Source organism: Meles meles, chromosome 17 (genome assembly GCF_922984935.1).
Source record: "Meles meles chromosome 17, mMelMel3.1 paternal haplotype, whole genome shotgun sequence".
Lineage (NCBI taxonomy): Eukaryota > Metazoa > Chordata > Mammalia > Carnivora > Mustelidae > Meles > Meles meles.
Genome location: NC_060082.1, coordinates 25,699,087 through 25,726,494, shown reverse-complemented (window position 1 = coordinate 25,726,494; position 27,408 = coordinate 25,699,087). Strand labels below are relative to the sequence as shown.

General features: G+C 45.2%; 1 protein-coding gene across 1 annotated transcript; it reads right to left on the bottom strand.

The window, feature by feature from the left end:
• Window positions 1-468: 468 nt before the first annotated feature.
• On the bottom strand, window positions 469-26,189 carry LEMD1 (LEM domain containing 1). Its single transcript, XM_045981936.1, has 6 exons — window positions 26,080-26,189; window positions 25,413-25,535; window positions 22,671-22,741; window positions 19,889-19,966; window positions 1,838-1,914; window positions 469-664 (listed from the first exon to the last, which is right to left on the bottom strand). Exons 1-6 carry the CDS (start codon window positions 26,159-26,161, stop codon window positions 469-471), a joined length of 627 nt encoding a protein of 208 aa, XP_045837892.1. The 5' UTR covers window positions 26,162-26,189.
• Window positions 26,190-27,408: the final 1,219 nt, after the last annotated feature.

Genomic DNA, 27,408 nt, shown 5'->3' with positions numbered 1-27,408 from the left:
AATAAAGTGGGACCTACGGGCTTAGCCCTGTAGTTCAAAAGAAGAACGTGAGGCACGGTTTTCTTTTCAGAAGTATGCTCACATGTGGCGGCGGTTTTACTGATGGCCAGCACGACCCAGGGGACTCCTTACGCCCAAGCTCCTTGACAGGAGTGCCCCGTTCTCTCCCTCGTTCCTGCCATGGTGGATGCTGGGTTTCATTCATTTCGACTTTCGGCATTGTCCTCTACCTCCCTGGCCTAGTTCGTTATCCTGAAACACGAGTGATGAACTAGACAGCGCGTAAGGCCCCTTCGGCTTCGAAATCCTGATCCTGGGTACGGATTTGTGAGAGCAGCTGCACAGTGGAAAGGGACCTGGCTGTGGGGCTGGGCGTCCCCCGTTGGAGCAGTCTTTCTGTTCTTTCCGGCAGCTGGAGGGCTTCGAGCCGCGCTCAGCTGCTCCCTCACTGCTCTGTTCCTAAAGCACTTAGCCAAAGAACGGCTTCCTTTCCACCGTTATGTAGACAAAGACGACAATGATGAAGATGCCAAGCACAGCGAGCTTCAAGCCCATGGGAAGAATTTCTAGGTTCCTGTACTCAAAACTCCGGTTCACGGGGCAGTCGTCTGTCTCTTGGGTGCTCTGTCCTCTGCATCTGGTGTTTGATGCTCTCATGGGTAACCTGTGAAAACATTAGTGGTTCTTAGGGCTGTGGACAGCTATGACTTGAGCACCCCTTTAACGTATGTGGGCCTTGGGCCCCAAGGGAGCAACCGTCGTGGGGCTAAAATTTAGCGAGCAGCCCTCTGTTTGTTTAAAATCTATGCTGATTTCAACAAGGGAGACTAATGAGGTATCACAGGGATGTGAGATCCCTAAAACCCCCAAAGGCATTTTTTAGTAGTACCACCCGCTTGCACAATGTCTCCCTATGTTGGCCCAAGGCCTGCCGCAGGGACCCGCAGACCCGTCAGACCCCACTGGAAACGGGTACAGGTGGATGGGGGATGCCATAACCCACGCTCTCTCCTTTCTCTCTTCACATGTGTGTGTAAGGACTGCCCCTCAGGGGTAGGATGGAAAGTGCTTTCGAAATCTGCTAATGTTGATTTAAAAGGACAAGTTGGTACATTCTGAAATCTCTTCGTGAGAGTCTATGTATGGACCCACTTGTCTAATCCCGGAAATCTGCCTAACTTTATTCAGAAGTTCTAGAATTTTCTGGAAGACTTTTCTTCCCGAACAACAAATAAAATGGCCTGTCTTGCGCTCTTATTTCAAATACCTGCTCCTTTTTTTTCCCCCCTCTCCCTATTTTCCAGGACATAAATAGGAATACATGACTTCAAAGACTACAGATCAAGACACATGGATTCTGGTCTCAGTTTGTGGTGACTTTCGGTATCCAGCCTCTCCGGCCTATTTCCTTATCTCCAAACTTAAGTGGTGAAGTAGATAGTTCATGCAAAGTCCTTTCAGTTTTGAAATGATGAGATACGGGGATGCCTGGGTGGCTCAGTGGATTAAGTGTCTGCCTTCGGCTCAGGTGTCTGCCTTCGGCTCAGGTCATGATCCTGGGGTCCTGGGATCGAGCCCCACATTGGGCTCCTTGCTCAGCGGGAAGCCTGCTTCTCCCTCCGCCTGCTGTTTCCCTGCTTGTGCTCTCTTTCTCTCCCTCTCTGACAAATACATCAAAACTTAAAAAAGAAAAAGAAATGATGAGATACTATGAATCTTTTCTTTCTCAACAGATTCTTTTCAGCCTCAAGCCCTTCACAGAAATTTGAATAACAAATTTGTCCCCAGGAGTTGTATAAGACAACAATATCCTCTCACACGCTAAGAAAAGCATTACCTTATTCCCTCAGAATGCTTATAAGCCAGGCAGTTGATATCTAGGGCTTTTGGTTTGGTGATGGAAGTCTCGAGTCTCTAATGAATAGAAAGAAAGAATTTATTTTTTCCCAGGTCTGGTACAAAGGACTTTATTTATTTTTTTATTCTAGAAAAAGCCATATACTCTGAGGACTGATAGATCTTTCTGGTACATCAGGTCTTTAGCCACCTCAGAACACAAACTTCCAGTTTGCCTTTACTCAATAATTAGCAAAAACATTCCCATGCCATGGAGTAATATTTTACTGCAGTGACTCACGCATTAACAATAGACACTCTGGTAACGAACTCTTTATTTTGCTCTTCTTTGTGCCTTATTGCTTGGAGCTTTTTTTTTTTTTTTTTTATGAGCAGGCATCATTTGTATATAAAGAATAATGTTATTGCTCAGTCAGTTGAGCGACCAACCCTTGGTTTTGGTTCAGGTCATGGTCTCAGGGTCATGAGAGCGAGCCTGGCGTGAGGCTCCATGCTCAGCGGGGAATCTGCTTGAGGATTCCCTGTCCCGTTCCCTCGGCACCCACCCCCACCCCAATTTGCACACTCATGTGCACGTGCTCTCTCTCTCTCACTCTCAAGAAATAAAAAACTCTTTTTAAAAATTAAATAAATTAATTAAAAATAAAAATAAAATGAAAAGTTGGCCATGGACAAAAACTGGAAAGTATGGGGTGCGTGGGTGGCTCAATCATTAAGCATCTGGCTTTGGGCCCAGGTCATGATCCCAGAGTCCTGGGATTGATCTCCACATCAGGCTCCCTGCTCAGTGGAAGCTGCCTCTCCTTCTCCAACTCCCCACCCCCATCCCCACCCCCAACCCACTTGTGTTCATCTCTCTCTCTCTATGTCTCTCTCTGTCAAATAAATAAATAAAATCTTAAAAAAAAAAACAAAACTGGAAAGTAATTTCAGAAAATGAAAATGCTGTCCTATAAAAGGTATAGAATTCAGGACAATCACATTTTCTGTTCTTTTCCCAAAACTTTCTTTCATTTTGTTATTTTTCCAATAAAGTGAAAAGGTACAGCTCTCTATGCCTTTGTTTCCTCCCTGTGAAATAGAGTTGTGAAGATGGAGCGACTTACCATATGCAAAGTAAGGGGCCCCTGGGTGGCTCAACCAGTTAAGCAACTGCCTTCAGCTCAGGTCATGATCCCAGGGTCCTGGGATCAAGCCCGGCATTGGGCTCCCTGCATAGTAGGGAGTGTGCTTCTCCCTCTACCCCTCCCCTTGCTCATGTGTGCTCTCTCTCTCCTCTTTCTCTCTGAAATAAAGTCTAAAAAGAAAAAAATATATATATATGCAAAATGATTAAAACATCTCCTGGCCCATAGTCAGCATTCAATGCATGTTAGCAATAATGATTATGATTCTGGTCATTATTATTAGTTGCATGTTGCTGTTTTTCCTCATATGTCTAGTTTAGCTGACTGTCCACTCATGGTTATGGTACGGGCCTCATCATCCTCAAAAACATCTGCAATGCCCAGGTCAGGTGTGTTGTGTCTGCAGGACCGATGGTCTCAGCCCAAGGTGGGCTGGGGAGAGAGCATGGCTTGCTGTACCATCATTTACAACTGGTCACCCCCTTCCCGGTTCTGGCCATGGATGCCCAAGCAGCTACGGCCTCCACCTCCCACCTCTACCCTCTTGCCTGGCCTTCTTAAAGAAGATGTTCTTTTTTTTTTTTTTTTTGACAGACAGAGATCACAAATAGGCAGAGAGGCAAACAGAGAGAGGAAGGGAAGCGGGCTCCCCGCTGAACAGAGAGCCCAACGTGGGGCTTGATCCCAGGACCCTGGGATCATGACCTGAGCTGAAGGCAGAGGCTTTAACCCACTGAGCCACCCAGGCGCCCCAAAGATGTTCTTAACAATTGCTTAGTGATACCCAAGCCAGGCCTCTGCTGATGATGGGAAGCTATGCCCAGCACAGGAAGGCCATATCGAGAAAGCAGCCCAGCGCAGACGCTACACACGTGCACACCCCTACGATTTCCCAGAAGAGGGGGACACTTGCAGAAAACGGTCCTTGAAAATTCTCAAGGATCCACGTGGGCTAGTGGTGGTTTGCTTACCGAGAGACGCTTCAAACTATTTCCAAGGGTGTAGGAAAAATCGTTTATAAGCACATTTTTTTTCAACCTTTTTAATTACAGAAAGTTTCAAGCAGACACAAAAGTAGACAACAGGATAATGAGCCTCCACGTACCCATCACATGCAACTTCTTTGAAATTCTCCCACATGTAAAAATAGGTCTGTTCAACAAAACATTGGGGGTAGAAGTCTTCTGCAAAATCAAATTATAGGATTTCACAGCTCTTAGGCGATCCAATACTCCCTCTCTTCTCTTCCCTCCTGCCACAGGAGGTTTAGGTCTTTGATTGCCTTTCCTTTTGTCATTTCTGTCCTTGACTATCATTCACACGTAGAGTTCCCCTATAGCATGTGAAATGCGGACATTTGGGTTCTCAAAAAAGGAGTAATAATGGCTTATCAACTTGACTGTTCAGCCATCAATAATAATAATGACTATAAAGTCAGAGTTATTGATCATGGCAAACAGAGTAGAGCATTGTACCCGCACAGTGATGACAACTGGCTAAACTTACACCACGCGGTGCCCATAAACAACAACTAGAGGGAAATAGAAACAATGAAACCGTTTTTGTGTCAGCTGGTGTGTTTAGAGTTGATTCATTTTTCATTAAAAAAAAAGCCCTTTAATGTTGTTAAAATACGGTTTTCACTATAAATGCCATTTGCAACGGAACTAAAAAATATTGGTGTTCATTAAAGCAATAGTTTAGTGAGGATGAAATCGCCCCCCTGGGGGAGTGTAATGCTCCTTTCTCCTTATGACCAGAGCTAGAATTTGGAAAAAAAAGAAAGAAAGAAAGAAAAGAAAAGAAAAGAAAAGAAAGCTGGCTGTTTTCAAAGCACTCACAGCTAAGGTTGTGGCCGCCTCAGCTTCCCTACCCTCTTCATTAACCCCCTGGCACTCGAGTCAGAAAATGTCACCCATCCACATGTTATTGATCACAGCTGTAGTGACAGATGTAATAATCCTGAGATATGCCAATTCGATAAACGAGTGTCTAAATATAATCCTGACGTCTATGTAGTTATTTCCTGTGTGCCAAGCACCACTCTAAGCATCTTACAAAAATGAATCCATTTAATTCTCAATACCATCCTGTGAGGAAGGTGCTTTTATGGCGCCCATTTCACAGACGACAAAACCGAGGCATGGAGAGTTTAAATGCCGTGCCCTTGGCCACACAGCTGGTGAGAAGGCAGAGCCAGGAGTCAACCCAGGTGGTGTAGTCTCAGAGCCCCTGCTCATGCTCACTCTGCTATCCTGCAGAAGGTGGATAATGAAGCTTTACTAGAAGAGAATTAGAAATATCATGCTCTTAGCATCTGTTGTCTTGGGCATTCAACACGCCCCCAGCCACATATTCTTTCTAATAACTCTGCAGTGGCCATTTTATTTTATCTTGTTTTATTTTAAACATTGTATTTATTTATTTGACAGAGAGAGACAGCGAGAGAGGGAACACAAGCAGGGGGAGTGGGAGAGGGAGAAGCAGGCTTCCTGCAGGAAACCCAGTTCAGGGCTCAATCCCGAGACCCTGGGATCAAGACCTGAGCCGAAGACAGATCCTTAATGGCTGAGCCACCCAGACGCCCTCATGTAGTGGCCATTTTATAAATGAGAAAATTGAGGTTTATGGGAGTGAAACTATTTGCCCGGGCTACACAATTAGGAGAAAGCACAACTGTAATCGAAGCCCCATATTCCGGACTCAGTGCTTTGTGTTCTTGTTTTGTAATTATTCTATTGGGGAAACTCGTCATGAAAAACAGAGCAGAACATGTTTCTAAAAACTGTTCTTGAGGCGCCTGGGTGGCTCAGTGGGTTAAGCCGCTGCCTTCGGCTCAGGTCATGATCTCGGGGTCCTGGGATCGAGTCCCACATCGGGCTCTCTGCTCGGCAGGGAGCCTGCTTCCCTCTCTCTCTCTCTGACTGCCTCTCTGCCTACTTGTGATCTCTCTCTGTCAAAATAAATAAAATCTTAAAAAAAAAACTGTTCTTACTAATAAATGATCAAATCATTAATTCATTTCCCATAGAAATGACACTTGTAGCCATCTGATTTCTTTTTAATTATCTTCGATGAATTGTTCTTTTTTTAAGGAAGATTTTTCAAGATAAACTAATTTTGTGCTAATTCTGGCTTACTTAGTATATCCATGGACTCCGCAAGCGGAGTGTGTATGAGATATCATGTCCTACTGTATTATGGGGAACTACAAAACCCTGGGCTAGTATCCAGAACCAGACGAACAAGATGTTTTCTCATCCAATCCTTACTCACCAAACAATGTATTTGATTTTTGAAAATGATCTACTTGACTTGAAACAATTCATTTTGGGGCATGAGGAAATAGAAGTATGTTTGCATATCCACGAGACATGTATTTGACAAGGTAGACCCCCAAACCTACCCAGAGATGTCATAGTCTGACCGCTGCAGTTACAGGCAATCAAGAGAGGGGGTGTTGGGCACCGTGCCAAACTGTGCCAACTTCTTCCCCACTCCTTTCTCTTACTCTCCCAGGACGACGACGACTATTACTACTATTACTACTACTTCTTTTTAAGATTTTATTTATTCATTTGTCAGAGTGAGTGAGAGGGAGTGAGCACAAGCAGGGGGAGAGGCAGGCAGAGGAAGAAGCAGACGAGGAGTTGAGCGAGGAGCCCAGTGCGGGACTCGATCACAGGACCCTGAGATCATGACCTGAGCTGAAAGGCAGATGCTCAACCGACCGAGCCCCCCAGGCGCCCCTTACCCAGGAAATCTTACTGCTGGCCTCTGGGGCGTCAGTCAGGAGGCAGTGCTGTTCCAGGGGTCGGGGATGAAACCCTTTCCTAACTACAACGTGTTACACTTTCCAATCACGCTAGTTCATGGGTGCAGTTTTTCAAAAACAGCTTATGCTATAGAACCAGACATTTTTACCAATAGCTTGACAAACTGGCCGTTGTGAACCTGCTCCCAGGCAGGAAAAAACTTTTGATTTAGAGCTCTTTAATATTGAGTTAACCTCAAAGTCCTTTATTGACTAAAAATGATTCCATTAATAACAGATCCTACAGTAATTTCAGACTTTTACTTCATTGTTTTTACCTCAGCCCTGATTTAATAAAGCTCTCATTTTCAACATTGCGCTCTGTTAACCTAAGTCATGATTTTGAATTAATTAAAAGCCTTCTAAAATAATCTGTACCACATTAACAAAAGAAAGGTTGAAAACATGATCGTCACCGATTCCTGGTTTGTTTGTTTTTTGAAAGGGACTCTTCTAGCAAACCAGGAATAGAACAGGAACTTCTTTAACTTGACAAAAAGTGTCTTCCAATACTTACACCAAAAATCATCTCAAAGGCAAAATGCCAAATGTATTTCCTTTAAAATCAGAACCAAGGAAAGAATTCTTTTTTTTTTAAAGATTTATTTATTTATTTATTTAACAGACAGAGATCACAAGTAGGCAGAGAGGCAGGCAGAGAGAGAGAGAGAAGAGAAGCAGGCTTCCCGCTGAGTGGAGAGCTCCATGCGGGGCTCAATCCCAGGACCCTGGGATCATGACCTGAGCCAAAGGCAGAGGCTTTAACCCACTGAGCCACCCAGGTGCCCCCCAAGGAAAGAATTCTTATTACCATTCTTATTTAATGCTGTAACAAAGGAGACTTAGCCAGTCCAGTAAAACAAACAAACAAACAAACAAAGATATACAAACTGCACTAAAAAAAAATCTACAAAAAAATTATTATAATTGCAGAGGGTCATTGTTATAAGATCAATATGCAAAAGTCAATTCTATTTCTATATACTAGCAACAAACCATTTAAACATAATTTTTAAAAGATATCCCCAAGAGCAACAAAAATTAAAAACCTAACACAGCTACCTGCTAAATCTAACATAAGATGAACATGATCTACACTGAGAAAAATATAAAATCTTACTGAAGGACGTTAAAGAAAATTTAAATTAATGTAAAGAACATGAACAGGAAGAGTCAGCAAACAGAGTAAAGATTTCGCTCTTTCCAAATTAATTCAGAAAGTCAATAAAATTTCAATCAAAATTCCAGTCCGAATTTTTCATGGAACTTGATAAGCTTATTCTAAAATCTACATGGAAGGACAAAAGGACAAGTCAAATAGAGAAGCTATTTTAAAACAACAAGGAGGATGGGGGCTTGTTAAAGTAATTAAAACATTCTGCTGTTGACACAGGCCAGACAAACTGACCAGAACAGAAACCCTGTTGAATTAATCAGGGCTTTTGTTATCTGTGGTTTATGATGCTTTGACATCTTGAGTCTTGCTAATCCTAGAGAGAAGGCATGTGAGCAAGCCTTTCATAGGCAAGTCAACCAACCCCAAACCCATGTCCCCAACTACCTCCCTTTGCCTCTCATACACCAAGCCAATACTTCCCTGCTGTAATTCAGCCCAGGGCCGGATACTGGCCAATTAGGAACCAGTCCTGTGGCCTGGAGTCCAATGAAATTCTTAAAACTAGCCAATCCTAAAATGCTTGCCTTGCCTGACCAATTTCTTCCTACAAAAACCACGATGAATTCGGTGCCCATACCCTTCTCTCACCGCCCCCTGCCCCCCCCACCACCCGCATCCATTGACCCTGGTACTTCCCCACGTGGCCCTGCGTGCCACGAACTCATTCAGTGGCAGTTCTCTCCACGTCTGTCCCCTTACCATACGTGATTCAAACAAATCCTGGGTACATTTTGAAACAACCATGTATGTATGGAAATTTGATAATAGGACAAAAGCTAACAGTGCAGGTCGGAAGAAAAAGGACAGACTTCAGAAATGGGATTGGGAACAAGATGGGATAGACACGCTTCTCTCAATTTCTTCTACTGAGTATTGCTCCAAACCCTGGACATTAGCTATAAAGCAAATATAAGGGGACACTGAAAGGTGGAGAGAAGCAGAGGAACTAGGGACCTTGGCACCCAGGAATGACACATGGTGAATGTCCTGGGTTGTGCTTTTACCCCCAGAGGGAGTGCTGGAGAAGAACAACCTGAAAACCATAATGGGTGCTGGAGAAGGACAACCTGAAAACCATAATGGGTGCAAATGGAAAAAGCCCCCCGAAAAGCCAAAGGACAAAGGAGAAAGGGGCAACCAAGCATGATGGAAGACTTTTTGACAATCACTGTCGTACCCCAGCCACAGAGCCCAGCCCGTCCCCACCAGCCAAGGTGCAGGGCGGAACCTTGGACCACCAGCCCCAGGTGTTAAATCCTCCCCCTCCGCACAGGGGTGGAGTCAATGGAGGCCACGCAGGAGACCCCCCCGCCAACAGCAGCCCAGCAACAAGGCGCCCCACACGCAGACCAGGGTAGCACTGGAGGCCCAGAGGGGGACCTGGACTTCTATCCCCACCTGACAGCAAAGGGCTGCAGCCCCCTTCCCCCCCTTCCCCACAGTGTGGAGTCTGAGGAGGCTGAAACAGAAGATTTAACTGAGATCCGGAGTCTCATAAACATCAGCCAATGGAGATGACCCAGATGTTGGAATTATCTGACCAGGATTTTAAAGCGACCACCGTAAAATGCTTTTCACAGGCAATATGAGCAATATGAAACGTTTTGTAACAAAAAAAAATTAACTCCCTGCAGACAAGTAGAATATATATACAGAAGAGCCCCATGCAAATTTAGAAGTGAAAAAAAAAATGCAACCACCGAAATTAAAAACTCACTACATGGGCTTGACAGAAGAATGGAGAACACAGAGGAAAGAACCAGTCTACATGAAGATAGAACTGTATAAATCACCCACAACAAAACACAGAGAGAAAACAGGAAAAGAAATAACAGCACAAAAAAACAGAGAAACAGAGTCTAGGGGGATTACTATAGTCGACCGAGCATTTGTGTCGTCAGAGTCCCTGAAGGAGAGGAGAATGAGGTCAGGCTGAAAAAGATATTTGAAGAAATAATGGCTGAAAATGTCCCAAATTTGGCCAAAGACATAAATGTACAGATTCAAGAAACTCAGTGAATTTCTGAGGACAGAACAGACACAAAGAAGTCTATACCAAATACACATCATAATCAAACTTCTGAAGACCTTTGAGACATCACCAAGAAAGTAAAAGGGCAACCCACAGAATGAGAAAAAATATTTGCAAATCTTTTCTCTGATAACAGTCTGGCTTTCAGAATATATAGGAACTCTTATAACAACAATAAAAAGACAAGCAACTTAATTAAAAAACAGACAAAGGGCTGGACTAGACATTTCTCCGAAGAAGATATATGAATGGCCAATAAGCACGTGAAAAGATGCTCAAATAATTAGTCATTAGGAAAATGCAAATCCAAACTCACTGAGATACCATTTCACATCCTCCAGGATGGCCACTAAAAACAAGCTGGCATCGAACGACAAGTGCTGTCAAGGGTACGGGAACCCTGGGTCCGCAGATATTAGTGTGAATGTAAAATGCTGCAGCTAATGTGGAAATTGGTTTAGCCACTACTAAAAACGTTAAGCACAGAAATACCACATGACCCAGCAATTCCACTCCTAGGTGTATATCTGAAAGAACTGAAAACGGAATTTGAATGGAAATTCAAATTCTTGTCCTTGAATTTTTCCAGTATCACTTTTCCCAAGAGGTGGAAGAGGTGGAAACGACCTAAAGGTCCATCAACAGATGAATGAGGAGGCAGACTGTGGTCTATTCATGTAGTGGAACGTTATTCCCTCAAGCGCTGATACGACTGCAGGCTGTGATGTGGATGAACCTTGCAAACCGTTAGGTGGGTGAAAGAAGCCAGTTGCAAAATGTCACAGACGGACTATTCCGTTCATATGAAATACCTAGAAGAAGGAAACCCACTGAGACAGAAAGCATGTTGGTAGTAGCCAAGAAGCTGTTGGGAAGGACCTGCTTAGCGAGTACTGAGTTTTATTCTGAGGTCATAAAAACCTTTTGAAACTAGATAGAGGTGATGGTTTCACAGCACTATGAATGCCCCCAAATGTCAGTGAATTATGCACTTTAAAGTAGTAAATTTTATGTCAATTTAATCTTAGTAGAAAAATTTCTGGGGCACCTGGGTGGCTCAGTCGGTTAAGCACCTGCCTTCGGCTCAGGTTATGATCCCAGGGTCCTGGGATGGAGCCCCGTAGCATCATAGTAGCATCGGGCTCCCCGCTTAGTGGGGAGTCTGCTTCTCCCCCTTCCCTCTGCCTGCTCCCTCTGCTTGTGCTCTCTCGCTCATGCTCACTCTCGAATAAATAAATAAAATCTTTAGAAAAAAAGAAAAATTTCTGATTCTTGTCACTGTAATGTGAATATCTTTATGTCTTCAGTCTAAGGAAATACACACCGAAGTTTTGGGGATGGCATAAAAGATCATGATGTTTACAATTTAGTCCAAGAAAAGAATAGATAAAATGATAAAACAAATATGGCAAAATGTTAAAAACCAGTAAACTGGGTGAAGACCATAGAAGAATTATTTATTAGAAACTTTTTGTAAGTTGAAATTATTTTTTTCATTACTTTTTTTTTTTAAGGCACTGAGGAAAGAGTGAAAAAACAGGGCCCAGGTGAGGGATGGTAAAAAGGAAGACTATGCATGTATGGGAGCAGGGAGTAGATGAGAAATCTCTGCACCTTCCTTTCAATTTTGCTGTGAACCCAAAACTCCTATAAAAAAAAAAAAAAGAGATAAGCCCAGACTACTAGAAGATACGGGCTACACTTATGACTGACAAAGGATTAGTATCCAAAATATACAAAGAGATCTTGTACCTTAACAAGAAAAAGATAACCTAATAGAAAAATGGGCAAAAGACACGAACCGGCACTTCATAGATGAGAAAACACAAGTGATCAAAAACATGTAAGATGCTCAACCTTATAAGCAATAATAAGCAAATTATCATTATAATGAAATACAATCTTATACCCACTACTTTGATAAACATTAAGTATGGCGATATGAAATTTTGAAGAAGATTAAGAATGACTGAGCTCTGGGGCGCCTGGGTGGCTCAGTGGGTTAAAGCCTCTGCCTTCGGCTCAGGTCATGATCCTGGGGTCCTGGGATCAAGCCCCGCATCAGGCTCTCTGTGCTTCCCTCTCTCTCTCTGCCTGCCTCTCTCCCTACTTGTGATCTCTATCTGTCAAATAAATAAATAAAAATCTTAAAAAAAAAAAAAAAAAGAATGACCGAGCTCTTCATATATTGCTGGTAGGAAAGGAAAATGATGCAAGTCACTTTGTAGTGTTATTTAACATATCTCTAAAGTTGAAGAGGTCAGTGTCCCTGGTTATCCCATAATTTCACTCCTAGGTGTATTCATTCAATCAGAAAAAAATTCTTGCACATGTATACAATGAGTCACATATCACAATGTTTGTAGCACCACTGCTTGTATTAGAAAAACCTGGAAACAATCCAAATGGCCAATAAATAAGGATGGATAATATAGTTTTACAATAACTATATAGCAGTACAAATGAATGAACCAGCACTATAAATATTGGAAGAAGCGCATGGCATAATGCTGAATGATAATTGGAAGTTATAGAAAATATTTATATGGTGGTGTTATTTATTTATTGAGTGACTGAGTGAGAGAAAGGGGGGGAGGGGCAGAGGGAAAGAGACAGAGAATCCCAAGCAGGCTCCACGCCTGGTGTGGAGCGTGACTCGGGGCTCGATCTCATGATCCTGAGATCATGACCTGAGCCTAAATCAAGAGTGGGACTCCTGATCAACTGAGCCACCCAGGTGCCCTATGATGATGTCATTTAAATAAAACCTAAAATCAGGAGAAACTAAAGTCTGTGGGTACTATAAAGGAAAGGAAAAGTCGGGGCGTCTGGGTGGCTCAGTGGGTTAAGCCTCTGCCTTCGGCTCAGGTCATGATCCCAGCGTCATGGGATCGAGCCCCATATCAGGCTCCCTGCATAGTGGGAAGCCTGCTTCTCCCTCTCTCACTCCCCCTGCTTGTATTCCCTCTCTCGCTGTGTTTCTCTCTGTCAAATAAATACATAAAATCTTAAAAAAAAAAAAAAAAGGAAAGGAAAAGTAGCAAATTCTGGATAATGGTTACCTTGCGGGGAAGGAAGAGGAAGGAATAGATCAAGAAGGGCTCCACTGGTCGTCAACAGAACTGATTTATTTTTTAATCTCTGGGGTGGGAATCTAACTGATCATTATAAAACTCTTTATACCTTTTTTAGATGCCTAAGATCTATCATCATAAAACGTCAAAAATATTTTCAGGTTTGAATTTTTTTTCTGTCCCCTTGGGCAAATTCCAGCTGCCCGTCTGCATATATGTCAGCGCATTTGAACAGTGCTCATTTCTGTACCAGGCCTTCTGCGTGTGAATGGAAGGAGCACGGAAGAGTGCCTCCTAAGGGCTCTCATTACAAAGCAATCTCCAGACTCCAGAAGCCCCCGCTTCCACAGGTGAACTCCTGTCCAGGAAGCCTTCTGTGATATCATGGAAAGAGACACTGGGGGGAGCTGTTTCACTACTCAGGTGCCTGGTTGTCCTTCCTCCCCTTCTGGCAGCCTGATCTAAAGGAAAGGGCAATAGAATGGAAATTAGGAGGCTGGGAATCTATTTCTGATTCTTCTGCTACCTCTCCCTGTGGTCTTGGGTGAGTCATAATCCCTGTTGGCCTATTTCCTCATCCTTCATCTGAAAGAGGCCACAGAGCCTCCTTCAAAAAGCCTTTCAAATAGGAAATTCCATGATCAATAATGACCAAAAAACCACGCCTGAACTTATGAATGGTGATGAACAGGGTCTGGTGCTTACAAAAACCTTAACAGGTCCCAAGAGAGCAAAATAACCTGGGGTTCTCGTATAGGAGGTAGAATGGGGAAACTCCTCTCCCTAAATTGATACACAGAACCATAGACCTGTAATGCAGAGGATAAATTAGCCAAAGTCAGGTAATATTCCGGGGTGAAAAGGAGAAGCTGAATTTTCTAAATAAATTCATCTTTTTCTGCAGGAAGAGAACACCGCTACTCTAAATTCAGTTTTACGGAAATAATTTTATCTTTATTAACATGTTATCACTGTAATCAGAGTTTGGTTTCACTATCTCTTCCTGCTGCGCTTGTATTTCAAAAACTGGGTTCTATTACACAGAAAGAATCAGCATGTCATCAATAAGATAAAGACATATTGATCATTAAGCATATTTAAGTATATCTGCCAGGAGGTTAGTATTTTTGTAGGGAGAATGTTGAATTACATTCCGTGTAAAGACAGTATTTAGCTCCCATTAGCACGTTACAGGTAAGAAGAGAGGGCTTATTAAGTAGTTATAGAATATGTAATTTACTTTTCACTTTGACCCAAGTGGAATAGACAACTACTACTGGGAATAAGGGTGTTTTTCAATTGATTAAGAAACGGTTACAGGGATGTTTAACATGGGGTCTCCTAAAACCTTTTCATGCAACTCAGCTCAAACTGCATACTTAAGTAGTCTTTAACACATACTCCCTTGGCACATCGGGCCTCCCGAGGGCAGCATTCGGGGTAGTCAAGGCACATGCTAATTACAGGCCAACATGGTAACTTATCATCAGTAATAGGAGAGTAAAAATCCTATTAAAGTTTTGGCACAAAGATATGGAAACAGACCTCAGAATCGGAAGCAAAAAAGAGACATGAGGGGCGCCTCTGTGGCTCAGTGGATTAAGCTTCTGCCTTCGGCTCAGGTCATGATCTCAGGGTCCTGGGATGGAGCCCCACATCAGGCTCCCTGCTCAGCAGGGAGCCTGCTTCCCCCTCTCTCTGCCTGCCTCTACTTGTGATCTCTCTCTTTCTCTCTGTCAAATAAATAAATAAAATCTTTAAAAAAAAAAAAAGAGACATGAAGCTTTCCTTCCCTTCCTTTCCTTCCCCTGGGAGTCAGTATGGGAAGAGGGGACATGGGTGCTGAGGGTCAGCATGTCCAGAGGCCAAAGAGATAGAGGGCAGGGGGCTGTGTATATGAAGGGGAATATTGGGGCCCCTCGTGGTTGAAGAATGAGAGGAAGGGACAGCACAAAGGCATTAGTGTACCCTGTGTCCAAGGAAGAGGGATGGTGAGAGAATAGCCACGTGGAGGGGTTGGCATGTCCAGTGGCAGAGGAGGGGGTCATGGGAGTTTTGTAGAAGAGGCAGTAGCTGTTACGGTAGGAGACTTGTTACACTGGCAAAAATTTTACAATTGACCCAAAATATATTGGGGATAACAGAAGCCAGGTTTCTCACTGTGGTAGGAAGGGGAAAGGGTAGAAGGAACATTGAAATATTGGATCGGAACCGGAGATCAACATGGACTCATGGCTTTTAACTTTATGTAGAGAGAGAGACAAAATCGTTACAGATGTTTAGGTGTATGTGTACATTTATTTTTTAGCTCTATTCACTGAGAGGGCCTGGAAGCCACGACTCCCCAGGAGCAGTGAGCTCCCTAAATGCCTAGATTTTGGTTTCCTAATACTACCCTGCAATGAAAGGAACCAAGGCTCCCAGGGCAGGGAAAGCACAAGAAGGGTCTGAAACTTCTTGTGCCGGAAATTAAGAAAATCCTCAAGGAATAATGAGGACATGTTGAAAGGACACAGTACACGTTTTGAAGGGGGCTCCCACAGGCCAAAATGAAACAATCTTGAGCATTAAAATGATATCAATGAATACAACCTACCGGGTCAAAAGGAATCAACAAGCCCCTGCTAATATACACGAATGAATGAATGAGAAGGGGAGCTCTTCTTTATGGTAGAATATCAACTAAAAAATACAGAAGGGGGGCGCCTGGGTGGCTGAGTGAGTTAAAACCTCTGCCTTCTGCTCAGGTCATGATCCCGGGGTCCTAGGATCAAGCCCCGCATCGGGCTCTCTGCTCAGCGGGGAGCCTGCTTCCCTTTCTCTCTCTGCCTGCCTCTCTGCCTGCTTGTGATCTCTGTCTGTCAAATAAATAAATAAAATCTTTAAAAAAATACAGAAGGAAGGATAGAAATAGAAAATCTTTTTATCCTTATTTTTATTTATTTATTTATTTATTTATTTATTTATTTTTGAGTAATCTCTCTGCCTGCCATGGGGCTTGAACTCACAACCCTGAGGACAAGAGTCACATGTTTTACCAACTGAACCAGCCAGGTGCCCCTAGACATAACAAATCTTAATGGGCCATCATCATAATGGAGGTGGAATCAGGCAGTCATCCACGGGAGCTGGGGACAATGGATGAGGTTTGATGAGGAACACTATGTTGGTATCATTTCAGAATAATTCCCCACAAAAGCCGGATCGGTTACAAAGGGGAGAATGACGGTTTTATGGAGAAATCTGACAGACGCCAACTTTCCCAGGTGATTTAGGTTGCCGTCACCGGCAGTGGGACAGGATGACATTGTTCCCTGGTGTGATGCTCTGAGAAGAGCACAGCACCCCGTCTGAGGAATTTCTGCCCAGAATGCAAAGCCTCTGTGAACAGTCAAAAGGAAAAATCAGACAGAATGAAAGGCCTGTACTTTCTAAAACAGTCAAGGCTAAGGATGACAGGGAGAGATTGAAGAAGGCTGCTGAGAGACAAAGCGTGTCCCTGGACTGGTCATGGACCAGAAAGCAGGAAGGCATTTTGGGGACAATTGGTGACATCTGAATGGGGTCTGATTATTAGACGACAGCACTGAATCCATGCAAATGTCTCTCTTCGGAGCACCACATGGTGGTTATGGAGGATGGTGTCCTTTGGGGATAGCAGAAGACGTGCAGGGGAGCTGAGAGACTTCCTGTCTACAGTGGGCCCTCGAAAGGTTCAAAGACACAATGGCAGGGCGTGTGCGTGGACACGTACATGTACGTGCGTGCACACGCACACAGAGTGAAGGCGGTAAAAGCTAACCCCGGGATAATCTGGGGGAGAGCAATCTAGGATTTCTTTATGCCAATCTTGCCACTGTCCCTCAGTTTGAAGTTCTTTCAAAAATAAATTATTTGGGGGCGCCTGGGTGGCTCAGTGGGTTAAGCCTCTGCCTTCGGCTCAGGTCATGATTTCAGGGTCCTGGGATCGAGCCCCACATTGGGCTCTCTGCTCTGCAGGGAGCCTGTTTCTCTCTCTCACTCTGCCTGCCTCTCTGCCTACTTGTGTTCTCTCTCTCTGTCAAATAAATAAATAAAATCTTTCAAAAATAAATAAGTAAATAAACAAATTATTTTTCAATGTTTCAAAAAGCAGGGGAAGGATTTAGCATAGATTAAGAGGGCATCCTTATATACTAGGAGGACACATATGACTTTTTTTTTTTAAAAGGTTGATCTGCCCCATTCACACAGCACTGATATAGAGAACAATCTTTAATTACATCTGTATATTTAATTGGATAAATATACCTGTGGGCACGCTGATAAACCCTTCTCTGTAGCACTTAGGAGTTTAATACTGACGTTCAGTTGTCATCATATTATTTTCCACTAAGTAGTTTGCTTTATTTTGTAATTAAATATCATGCTTTTTCTATGATCGCACTGATGATAATACTAGCTAGTTATTATTTTACCTATGTGGCTCTTACGGTGTGGCATCTCTACTCTGTTTCGCATATTTTAACTTCATCCTCGCAACGCTCTATGATGTTGAGACCATTTATGAGCCTGATTTATAGATGACGAAATGAAGATAGGGAGGTCAGTTGTCTTGTCCAGGTCAGTGGCAGAGCTGGGCTTTGAACCCAGGCAGTCTGGCTCTAGAGTCCAGATTTTTAATACATGCATTCTTTGTTTCCAGAGCTCGTTTTTAAGCTCCTCCAGGGCAAGAACCATGGCTCCTTGCGCACCCATTTTCTTCCTCAGAAAGTTCTAGCACAATGCCCCGTATAGGTAATTAGCTGTTAATTCACAGGGTGAGACCCAGGGGTGGAAAATCTGTTGCAACCATTCCCTGGGTGGTCATCAATTCACAGGGCCCTGAGCATTGTGCCTCAGGAGAAAACGTTAAGGTATGTCTAAGAGACAGAAGAGATGGTAAAGAATGGGAACTCAGAGAAAGGGAGATCGTCCACACCAATATAAGGAAAAGGTTTCCTTGGGTTCAGCCAACAAAGACTGAGTAGCTCAAAGACTGAGTAGCTCCCTCCCCCTCTCCCCGTAGGCCTGGCACTGGGTCCAATGCAGAGGATTCAAAGACTGTAGGTTTCCGTGCCCCGAGTTTTACAACCCGAAGCCAAAGCTCTTAGGCAGAGGGTGGGAGTCGGGGAGGGCTAAAAGGGCAGACCGCGAGGCCCAGACCCATGAACTCATTTTTAGAAGCTCCCAGTGGAATGGGTAGCATAGGTGGCAAGATTGAGCGAAGGGTTTTCTGCGCTGGGAGAACAGTGAACCGGGATTCCGGCAGCACTGAGCATGCGTGTCTGGGAGGGAACAAGGAGACACGGAAGGGGCCAGGAGCGCTGCGGAGCACCCAGCTCCCGGGCCCAGCAGCCCTCTGGGGGCTGGACAAGCAGCTGTCCAGAGTTGGGAGTACACGCGCAGACACCCCCACCCGTGGAACCACTCCTAAGCCCAGGGTACCCAGATGCCCCGGTTTGCCAGGACTGTCCTGCTGGATTCTCGTTATTCCGGCGTCCCTTCTAGAAGTGGCCCCTTTCGTCTCAAAAGCATCCAGTGCGGGGTGTAAATGACAGGGTCACCTTACTCCGAGGCCACTCTAGGCAGCCTGATGTGGCAGATCATTTTGTTTCCCCAGCATCCCAAATCCCATTTTCGCCCTCTTTGGTGGGCGGGACTTAGAGCCTGCATTACGCACACTGGCTTTCCTGCTTTCTCCATCACGGGAGGCACCCGCTGTGCCCCAAGTTCATGTGATGAAAAAAATCCCCAATTAAAAAAACACATTGGGGGGCGCCTGGGTGGCTCAGTGGGTTAAGCCTCTGCCTTCGGCTCAGGTCATGATCCCAGGGTCCTGGGATGGAGAGCGCATCAGGCTCTCTTCAGCAGGGAATCTGCTTCCTCCTCTCTCTCTGCCTGCTTCTCTGCCTACTTGTGGTCTCTCTTTGTCAAATAAATAAATAAAATCTTTTAAAAAAATACATTGGCCTGACTTTCTGAGGGGTCTGAATCTCCAAAGCAGGGGGCTGTGTATGTGGTCGGATAAAACACAGGCATGTGCGGGGTTACAAAGCGTCTGGAAACAGACGTAAGCCAAATCTCAAAGTGGTTTGTATCCGCTGGAAACCCTACTAGGATAAGAGAGAGACAGGTGCTCGTTGGTGTTTCAAAGCAGCGCAAATTCTGCCTCTCCAGCTACTCACAGGACAGTTAGGTACACACCACTGCTCTTATGTCGTTGAAGTCTACAGTGTTAGACAAGGGACTCCATAAACACACTTTTTACCACCTTTTACATGGAAATTTAAATGCTTATTTACATTTACTTCAGAATTTAAAGTTGAACAGATGTCTTGAGGCCCTTCTGAGAATCAGAATGGCTTCTAAATATCCTTCAGATCCAAACATTTGGGACCTCACAAACTTTCTATTGAGTTCTCTTGCCAATTCAAAGTATTGATGTGGTTTTATTTTGGGTTTACGGAAGGCAAAGACCAAAGGGCCCCATGCACTGCAAATACTCAGGTTGGTTTTTTTCTCCCCTCTGTTCTGTGCAGGAACTAGACAAAGGGGCGTTCTGCCAACAGGAGGTTTTCTGAATGGGAAGGATCCCTCTGATGAGCCATTTGGAAGATTTAAAAAATTCTTTTAGAATGTTTGATAAGCTATCAGAATTACTTCATCAGATTCGAATTCTTTCCAAATGGGAAACCAAAGCTACAGGAACGTGTACTTCACGTTTCCTTCTCATTTACTGAAACTCAGCGAGGAGTACCCAGTACTGGGCTATGCTAGCAAACGAACCTGTTTGTCGCTAGAGCTGTTTGGTAGATGCGCCGGGATGAGCTCTGGGCTCCTACTCTGTGCCAGGGCCCGTGACAGCTGTTGAAGGGCATGGATGGCAATTTTAAGGGAAGGCACAGGCCTGGCCTTGGAGTCGAGTCCTTAAACAATCTCAAGATTTTAACCAGAAGAAAAATGGGCAGGGGATGGAGTGCGGAGGTGGAGGCTGAAAAAAATGCCAGGCATAAGGAACAGTTGAGGCAAAAGCACATGGGGAGGAAGTGAGAGGGGTGGGAAAGCTGGGAAGAATTTATAGGAGGATGTGGAGATACTGGGGTCTCTTTGTGCTGCATGGCAAGTTTGCACCTTGTTTCCAGACCAGTGAATGACACGGTTCAACCCTGCTCATACATCTCAGATGGAATCGGGGAACGTTAGAGGCGGAGGTCAGTTAGGAGGATATTACAATTGTTCCAATAAAAAATAAAACGAGTAATATGGGGGCACCTGGGTGGCTCAGTCAGTTAAGCGTCAGACTTGATCTCAGTGTCATGAGTTCAAGCCTTCGTTGGGCTCTATGCCCAGCATGGAGCCTAGCCTACTTAAAAAAAAAAAAAAAAAAAGTAATATGGATACAAGCTAGGAGAGCAAAAAGGAGGGATGGATTTTTTTTTAAGATTTTATTTATTTATTTGACAGAGAGTACAAGTAGGCAGAGAGGCAGACAGAGAGAGAGGGGGTAGCAGGCTTCCCACTGAGCAGAGTGCCCGATGTGGGCCTCGATCCCAGGACCCTGAGATCATAACCTGAGCCGAAGGCAGAGGCTTAACCCACTGAGCCACCCAGGCACCCCAGGAGGGATGGATTTTTTAAAAATCATAATTTAAATCCACTGGCAATTCTTTATATGTGAGGGGCAATGGGTGTTCCAAAATAACTCTGAGACCTTGAGCCTGGACCGCCGGAAGGTGGTGAGAGCATCAAGGTGAACAGAGGCCACAAATGCAGGTTTGGGGTGAGTGAAAATGAGCATGGTCCTGGATGCCCTCTGTGGGAGGAGCTGGGAGGTAGAACTCACCCTGGAGAGAGGAATAAATACACTTTGTGTAATCTATGAAATGTTCACAATTATAAGTAACATTTGCTGCATGAATTCAGGAAAGAGGGGAGGAGGGAAAGAAAGAAGAGGAAAGGAAAGGAAGGAGCTCTCCGGGAGGTGGCTGGATGTGAAGGCCTCTGCCTTGGCGGACAGAGCCCGTGTGGAGGCTTCTGTGTGGAAAGAGCACAGGAGGTAAAGGGAAGGAGGTAGGCAATGGAAATGATGCAGAGCAGGAGGAGAGGGGGGCTGAGACAGATCTCACTGAGGGGCCTGAAGACAGTCAGAATGGAAACTGTCAGAAGGGCAGAACTAGGAACCAAGCCACCACTGTGTCCTCAAAATGGAAAGAGACAGGTGTCTCTAAATACAGAGGGACAGGGGTCAGAAGACTGGAAAAATCCTTGGGGTTGGCATCTTGGAGTTCATTATGTGAACTAATTATGTGCCTCATTCTAGAGCTTTCCCTTCGCCCCACGCTATGAAGTAGATCCAGCTATCAAGCCGCATGAGGAGTTGCCATCTGTTAAGTGACTTCCCTGAAGCCCCAGAACGAAGCCCGGGGAAGAAGGACTCTAAGCCAGTGAGGCCTCATGACAAAACCTCTGACCTTCACACGCTTAGCCATGAGCTTCAACACGGCATTGAGGGTAGAAGCCAGAGCTCAGTGTCTGGAAAAGAGACGGGAAGCAGGGGGATGCTTGGGTGGCTCAGTCGGTTAAGCGGCTACCTTTGGCTCAGGTCGTAATCCCAGGGTCCTGGGACTGGACCCCATCAGGCCCCTTGCTTGGTGGGGAGCCTGCTTCTCTCTGTCCCTCTGCCTGCCATTCTGTCTGTTTGTGCTCTCTTTCTGTCAAATAAACAAATAAAATCTTTTTTTTTAAAAGATTTTATTTATTTGACAGACAGAGATCACAAGTAGGCAGAGAGGCAGGCAGAGAGAGAGGAAGGGAAGCAGGCTCCCTGCTAAGCAGAGAGCCCATGGGGCTCGATCCCAGGACCCTGGGATCATGACCTGAGCCGAAAGCAGAGGCATTAACCCACTGAGCCATTAAGGCGCTCCAATAAATAAAATCTTTAAAAAAAAAATCCTTTAGGGGGCACCTGAGTGACTCAGTGGGTTAAGGCTCTGCCTTCGGCTTAGGTCATGATCCCAGGGTCCTGGGATCGAGCCCCACATCAGGCTCTCTGCTCTGCAGGGAGTCGGCTTCCTCCTCTCTCTCTGCGGGCCTCTCTGCCTAGTTGTGATTTCTCTCTGTCAAATAAATAAAAAATAAAAAAAAAAAATAAGAAAAAATCCTTTAAAAAAAAGAGAGTGAGAGAAGGAAGCAGGAACTCACATTGATTCTCTGCTCAAGGTGGGTCTGGAACTGTGCCCAGGGTTCCCTGCGAATGTGGACCCTGGGGCAGGGAAAGGGGGAGGGGCAAGAGTGGGGGCGGGGAATGGCAGACGAGGGCAAAGCAGGGTAGCCACAAACTCAGGGAAGGACAGGAGGATGGTGAACTCTGGGTCTTGAGCCAGAACACGGCAATAGTTTCACAAAACAGAAACCTGCATTACAGTGAACTATTGTAAACTAGGATTTTTCCGCTGGAACAGAATGCAGTCACTTTTGCTATTTCCTTTCTTAATACATAGGAGGAGTGCTATTTCCTATGTTTAATATAGTACGGGTAAAAGTATTCATGCATTAGAATTGTACATACTTTTTTGGGTCCCTTGTTTTTTTCTGATGAGAGAATGATATTTCCTTTCAAAATGATAGTGGCATTAAGCTCTGGATCATGGAAAACAAAAGGAGAACAGGCCATGAGAAGGAAATAAACACCACTCATCGGGGTGCATTCTCCCAATTGTAGGACAGAAGAATTTCATGCAGGGAAGAAAATTCACTTTGCTCTACTGAGGGCAAAGGGCGTTTCTGCAGTGGCCTTTGCTCAAAGTGCTGGGGCCTTCCCCTGGGGACACAGGGAGGGCTCCTAATTGGAAGGTCGTCATGTCTGTATGACTCCAGGAGCCCACAGCTGGCCACTCCTCTGGGAGGCTGTTTTCAGTCTAGTTATTGCCCCTTTGAACCAGCTGCAAGCCTCACTAGTCCCTGAATGTCAAGGTCGGCGGGAGGACTTTCTCCTTCCAGGTCGGAAGAAGCCCCCAGAGGCGGGAAGGTCAGACCTGCCCTAAAGGACTTTACCATCAGGGACACTGCCAGGGGCAGGAAAGGTGGTTGTTCATCAACCCTTGGCCTCAGCCTGTGGAGGAGCATTTTGATAAACTCGCAGCAATCATGACTGTCGCACACGGGGCAGAGCTGCTGGAGGGATTTTAAAGGAGCCCTCCGACTCAGAAATATCCGGGAAGCTGGAGAAGAGGTTCGACCATAAAAGCTATGTCCACTCGGTGCCAAAACAATGAGTGAAAACGAGGAAAAAAATCAAATCCACCCGTTGTCTGGGTTACCTACTGCTTCGCCTCCGAACTGGCCCCCGCCACAAGTTCCCCACCGTGACCACCCCCACCAGGACGAGGTGTTTCTGTGACTCTCCCCAGGACTTTATCAGTCCTGTGGCAACCCCTTCATTCTAATGGCACCGGGGTCTCTGAGGCTCCTCCAATGAGCAGACTTAAATGTCTGATTCAGACCTGACCCGGAGAAAGCAGTCGTTGCGCACCTGACCTAAGCACTGTCCACTGACACCGCAGAATTGCATGACAAGGGAGGGACTGACCCAGAGCTTTCACCTCTGACCTGACTGCCTGCACGTGTCTGGCATCAGGTGGACACAGTGTGTAAGGCAATGGCAAAGCATACAAATGGAAGGACCCATTTTTCCGCAGCCTGGGCATGCGTGCCCCTCTGTGGAGGGTTGTGCGCTGGGAAGCAGGAGAGCTTGGTCTGGGACCACCACAGCTTGGCTGTGCAGCTCTGACCCGCCATCCTGGGCAGCTGTGAGCAGTAAGGACACAAGCCTTCCTCTCTGGAACCTTCCAGCCTGGCCCTCCATTTCATCAGAGGGCTGGTCTGGTCCCTTCAGCTCCTGTCTAGGGCAGGAAACAACCACAGTCCCAGGTCTGGGACAGGACTCTGAACATACCCCCTTGCAGAAAGGGCCTGGGGTATACTCAGGAGCTGGTAGGGTCTGGTCCCCCAAGCCTGCTGCTCTTTCCAATGAGGCTGACCCCACAGGACTTAGGGAAATCTCTCAGAACTGTGCTACCGCAATGCCAGGCATCACCAGCAGACTTTTCAAAAGGCCCCAGGCACTTATCTTACTTGTTCAACTACTCCCTTGAGCTGTATGAAATTGCCATTTCTTGGTAGGTCAAACACAGTCCAAAAGGTAACGTGTTCGTCCTCACAGCAGGGATGGTGAGAGCAGCGTAAGGCGTGGGGTGACAAGAGCGCAATGACGAGAACCAGACCTGGGTTCAAATCTCAGTTCGGTCAGCCTCTTTCAGCAAACACATCCTGCATTCCCACTCCGTGCCTGGGAATGTTCCAGGAGCTGGCCGTGGAGTGGTGACGGAGACAACGGACCTTGAAGCTCTTCATGGCACGTTCTGGGGGCGCGTCCTAGCTATTCGATTTTTGGGTCGGTCGCTCTGCCTATCGGAACGTCAGCTCAAAGCTTGTGAGAGTTAAATGAGATATTGCACATTAGGCCAGAAGTGCATGGGGGGTAGGGGGGAGCCTTCCAGGCATGGTAGTTCCTGTTATTTTACTGTGCCTCCTAGAGGACTCCTAATAAATATTTACTGAATGAAACAGCCTTGGAATGGATTGTAGGAATCTCTGAGCCCAGCCCCTACAGGAGCATGGTGCCCGTGGGGGCAGGGGCTAGTGGAACAGAAGCCCCCTCCCCGCCCCCCGATCCCAGAGACCACAGCTCTGCACCTACCCTGGAGCTTGGAGGAGACCAGCTGTGGTCAGCTCCCATGAAGCCAGGAGGGCAGTAGGCATAGAATTTCTGGGAGGTACCCTTTGGTTCCTCTTTCAGAATGGATTTGAAATCATTTAATCTGAAGAAAATAATCATCCCATTTATTGACTGAGGCAAAGCAGAGTTTGGGGCCTCAAAGGAGATGTGGAAAACAACCTGTAGGAACTCCCGGTTTTAGCAGTCCATCGCCTTAACCACTCGGCCACTTCGTCTCCCCAGAACTCCCGGTTTTAGAAATCAAACATAGATTTGGCTCTGCCTAATAAGAGGACCTGCAAATGGACCAGTCCTTCCCCCTCCCCCACCGCCCCCCTTTCCACCCAGTGGAGTCGCTGGCGTGAACATGGCCATGGAATAATGGATTTCTTTTGCGGCCCAGGGGCCAACTCTCCAGGCCATAAAGCCAATTCATAGGTCACCCTGCATAGCATTTCCAGCTGCATAGAGCATCCCAGACCAAGTCGGAATAAGCCCACAGTTGTTATCTAACAGTACAGCTTCTGATGGTACCTTCACCGCCGTCGTCATCCTGAGCTCCGTTCAGCCCCTCAGGTCCATTCATCACCGGCGGTGTACAGGGAGGTGAGGCCAACAGCTGCACTAACTTTTTTTCATACACTTTTCTGGTGGAAGCTGAAGAAGGAGGTGGAGAACGGATTAAGCTATGCCGCTCCTGCAGGCGATCTCACTGCGCTCCTGGTATTTCACGACGGGATCCTTATTCTTGTAGCTTACATGGTTAATTACGGTCTTTACAATTGGGTCCACCCACAGCTACTCAATGCACTCCTTTCCTTCCACAAGCAGTTAAGGTGAGGTCTCCATTGGCTATATCCAAAAGTAAGACTGACAAAATATTGCACTTCCTATCTACGGGGAATATGAACAATAAGTACACAAACAGGGTGATAGAAGCAAGAGTAATTGGGTTTTCCTTGTTGGAAGAAACCAATCCTTTCTCTCGGGCACCCTACTTAGTAACCTGTGCACAGAAGCTGGGTGTATTTCTCACTCCTTCCCTCTTTACGGTTTCCTCCATTTTAGGAATTTTTTTTTTCTATTTCCATCTTAATGTTTTTTAGTTGCGTATGTCCCTTCCACTGTAAATAATTTTAAATCTTGGGAGGTAGTTTGTAAGTAATAAACGATGAGTCTCTGATGTTTGCCTCATACATACGGAGTATTGGTCCAGGTGAGAATCCGAGCTTACTAAGTTCATGCTGCAATTCATAGTCACTCAGACACTTCACATCCACCATGGTGAGACAGAGGAGTTGGGTCTCTTTCAGACAGTGGAATCTACAAAAGAGGAAAACAGTCAATTCATTAAAGCAGCCTCACAAAGAAGAACTAGAACTTCCCCGAAAGTCCGCAGAAGGGCTTACAACCCAATCCCTCCGCTTTTGGAGATGTGCAAGCAATAACACACCTCCCACCCCAAAACCCCCATTCTCTACCATACATCTCTCTTGGGTTGAGGTTGCCTCAATGCAAAGCTTTGGGTGGGTGTTACTTTCCTCAGTGTCTTTGGGGTTGAATTTTTTCTAACTTTTCTACCCATCTCATGGGAGAAAAGTCTTCTGCCTCAAATGAACACGGGAACAAATACTTCTTTGCCAGCTTAGGAACTCTGAGTAAGACACAGGCTCTGAGAAGATAAGAAGTTAATTAAATATGAAAGAGCTGAGAGAGATTTTCTAGTGAGTTAAATAAAAGTTATTTATCCCTGCCCTCCTTTTGATGAGAGTACAGAGAGTCAAGAGCGTTCAGTTACTGCAAACACTAGTAGTTTTCACACTTGTAATTTAACTCGGAACATAACGAGATGGTAGTTTTTAATTAACCGCCAGCAGACTTTGTAATTGCTGAATTGGCATTTGGAAAAAAAAAAAAAAGCTATTCATTCTCTGGCACATAAATTGATTTATATAGGCTTACACCAGTCATGATTGGCTTTCCTGTCCTACACCAGCCTCAAGTTCCATCAGATCTATGCACCTGATAAATTTATCCCCCCAAAGGGACCCCTCCACCTACTTAACAAAGTCTTGGAAAAGACCCGTTTGTCACGCCTTTCAACAGAGATCTATAATACAGAAGTGTATGTGTTGTACCTCACTTCTGTTATGTTTCCAGGTTTTTTAATATTGCTGTGAAAACGACTGCAAGACGATCACTCAGCGTAAGGGGATCTGGACCAATTTTAAGTAATGACTTTGCATTTATTGGTGATCAGTCAATGTCCAATTAGGAAGAACATGGTATACAAGCTAGAAGAAGCTGTGAGTAGTCATGTATAGCAGGGCTGTTGGAGAATGCCTCGCTTTACAGTTCTCTTTAAAGCTGTACTTGGACCACAGTCACATTCTGGCGCGCAGTAGGGGCTTAGTAAATGCAAATTCCCTTCTTTTCTATGTATTGGGGAAGCTGAATTTACATTTTTCGCCCCTAGGAAACAACATAATATAGAAAGGAAGAGGACAATACACCTCAGATTTTTTTTTTA

Bases quoted from the DNA above. Each gene is read 5' to 3' on its own strand.
- LEMD1 (XM_045981936.1), bottom strand. From the start codon at position 26,161: ATGGTGGATGTGAAGTGTCTGAGTGACTATGAATTGCAGCATGAACTT. The intron at 19,967-22,670 runs GTATGTACAATT...GCCCTTCAACAG, and splicing joins AAAACAAGGGACCCAAAAAA to CTGTCACGGGCCCTGGCACA. The intron at 1,915-19,888 runs GTTCGTTTGCTA...TCTATTCATTAG, and splicing joins ACAGCTCTAGCGACAAACAG to AGACTCGAGACTTCCATCAC.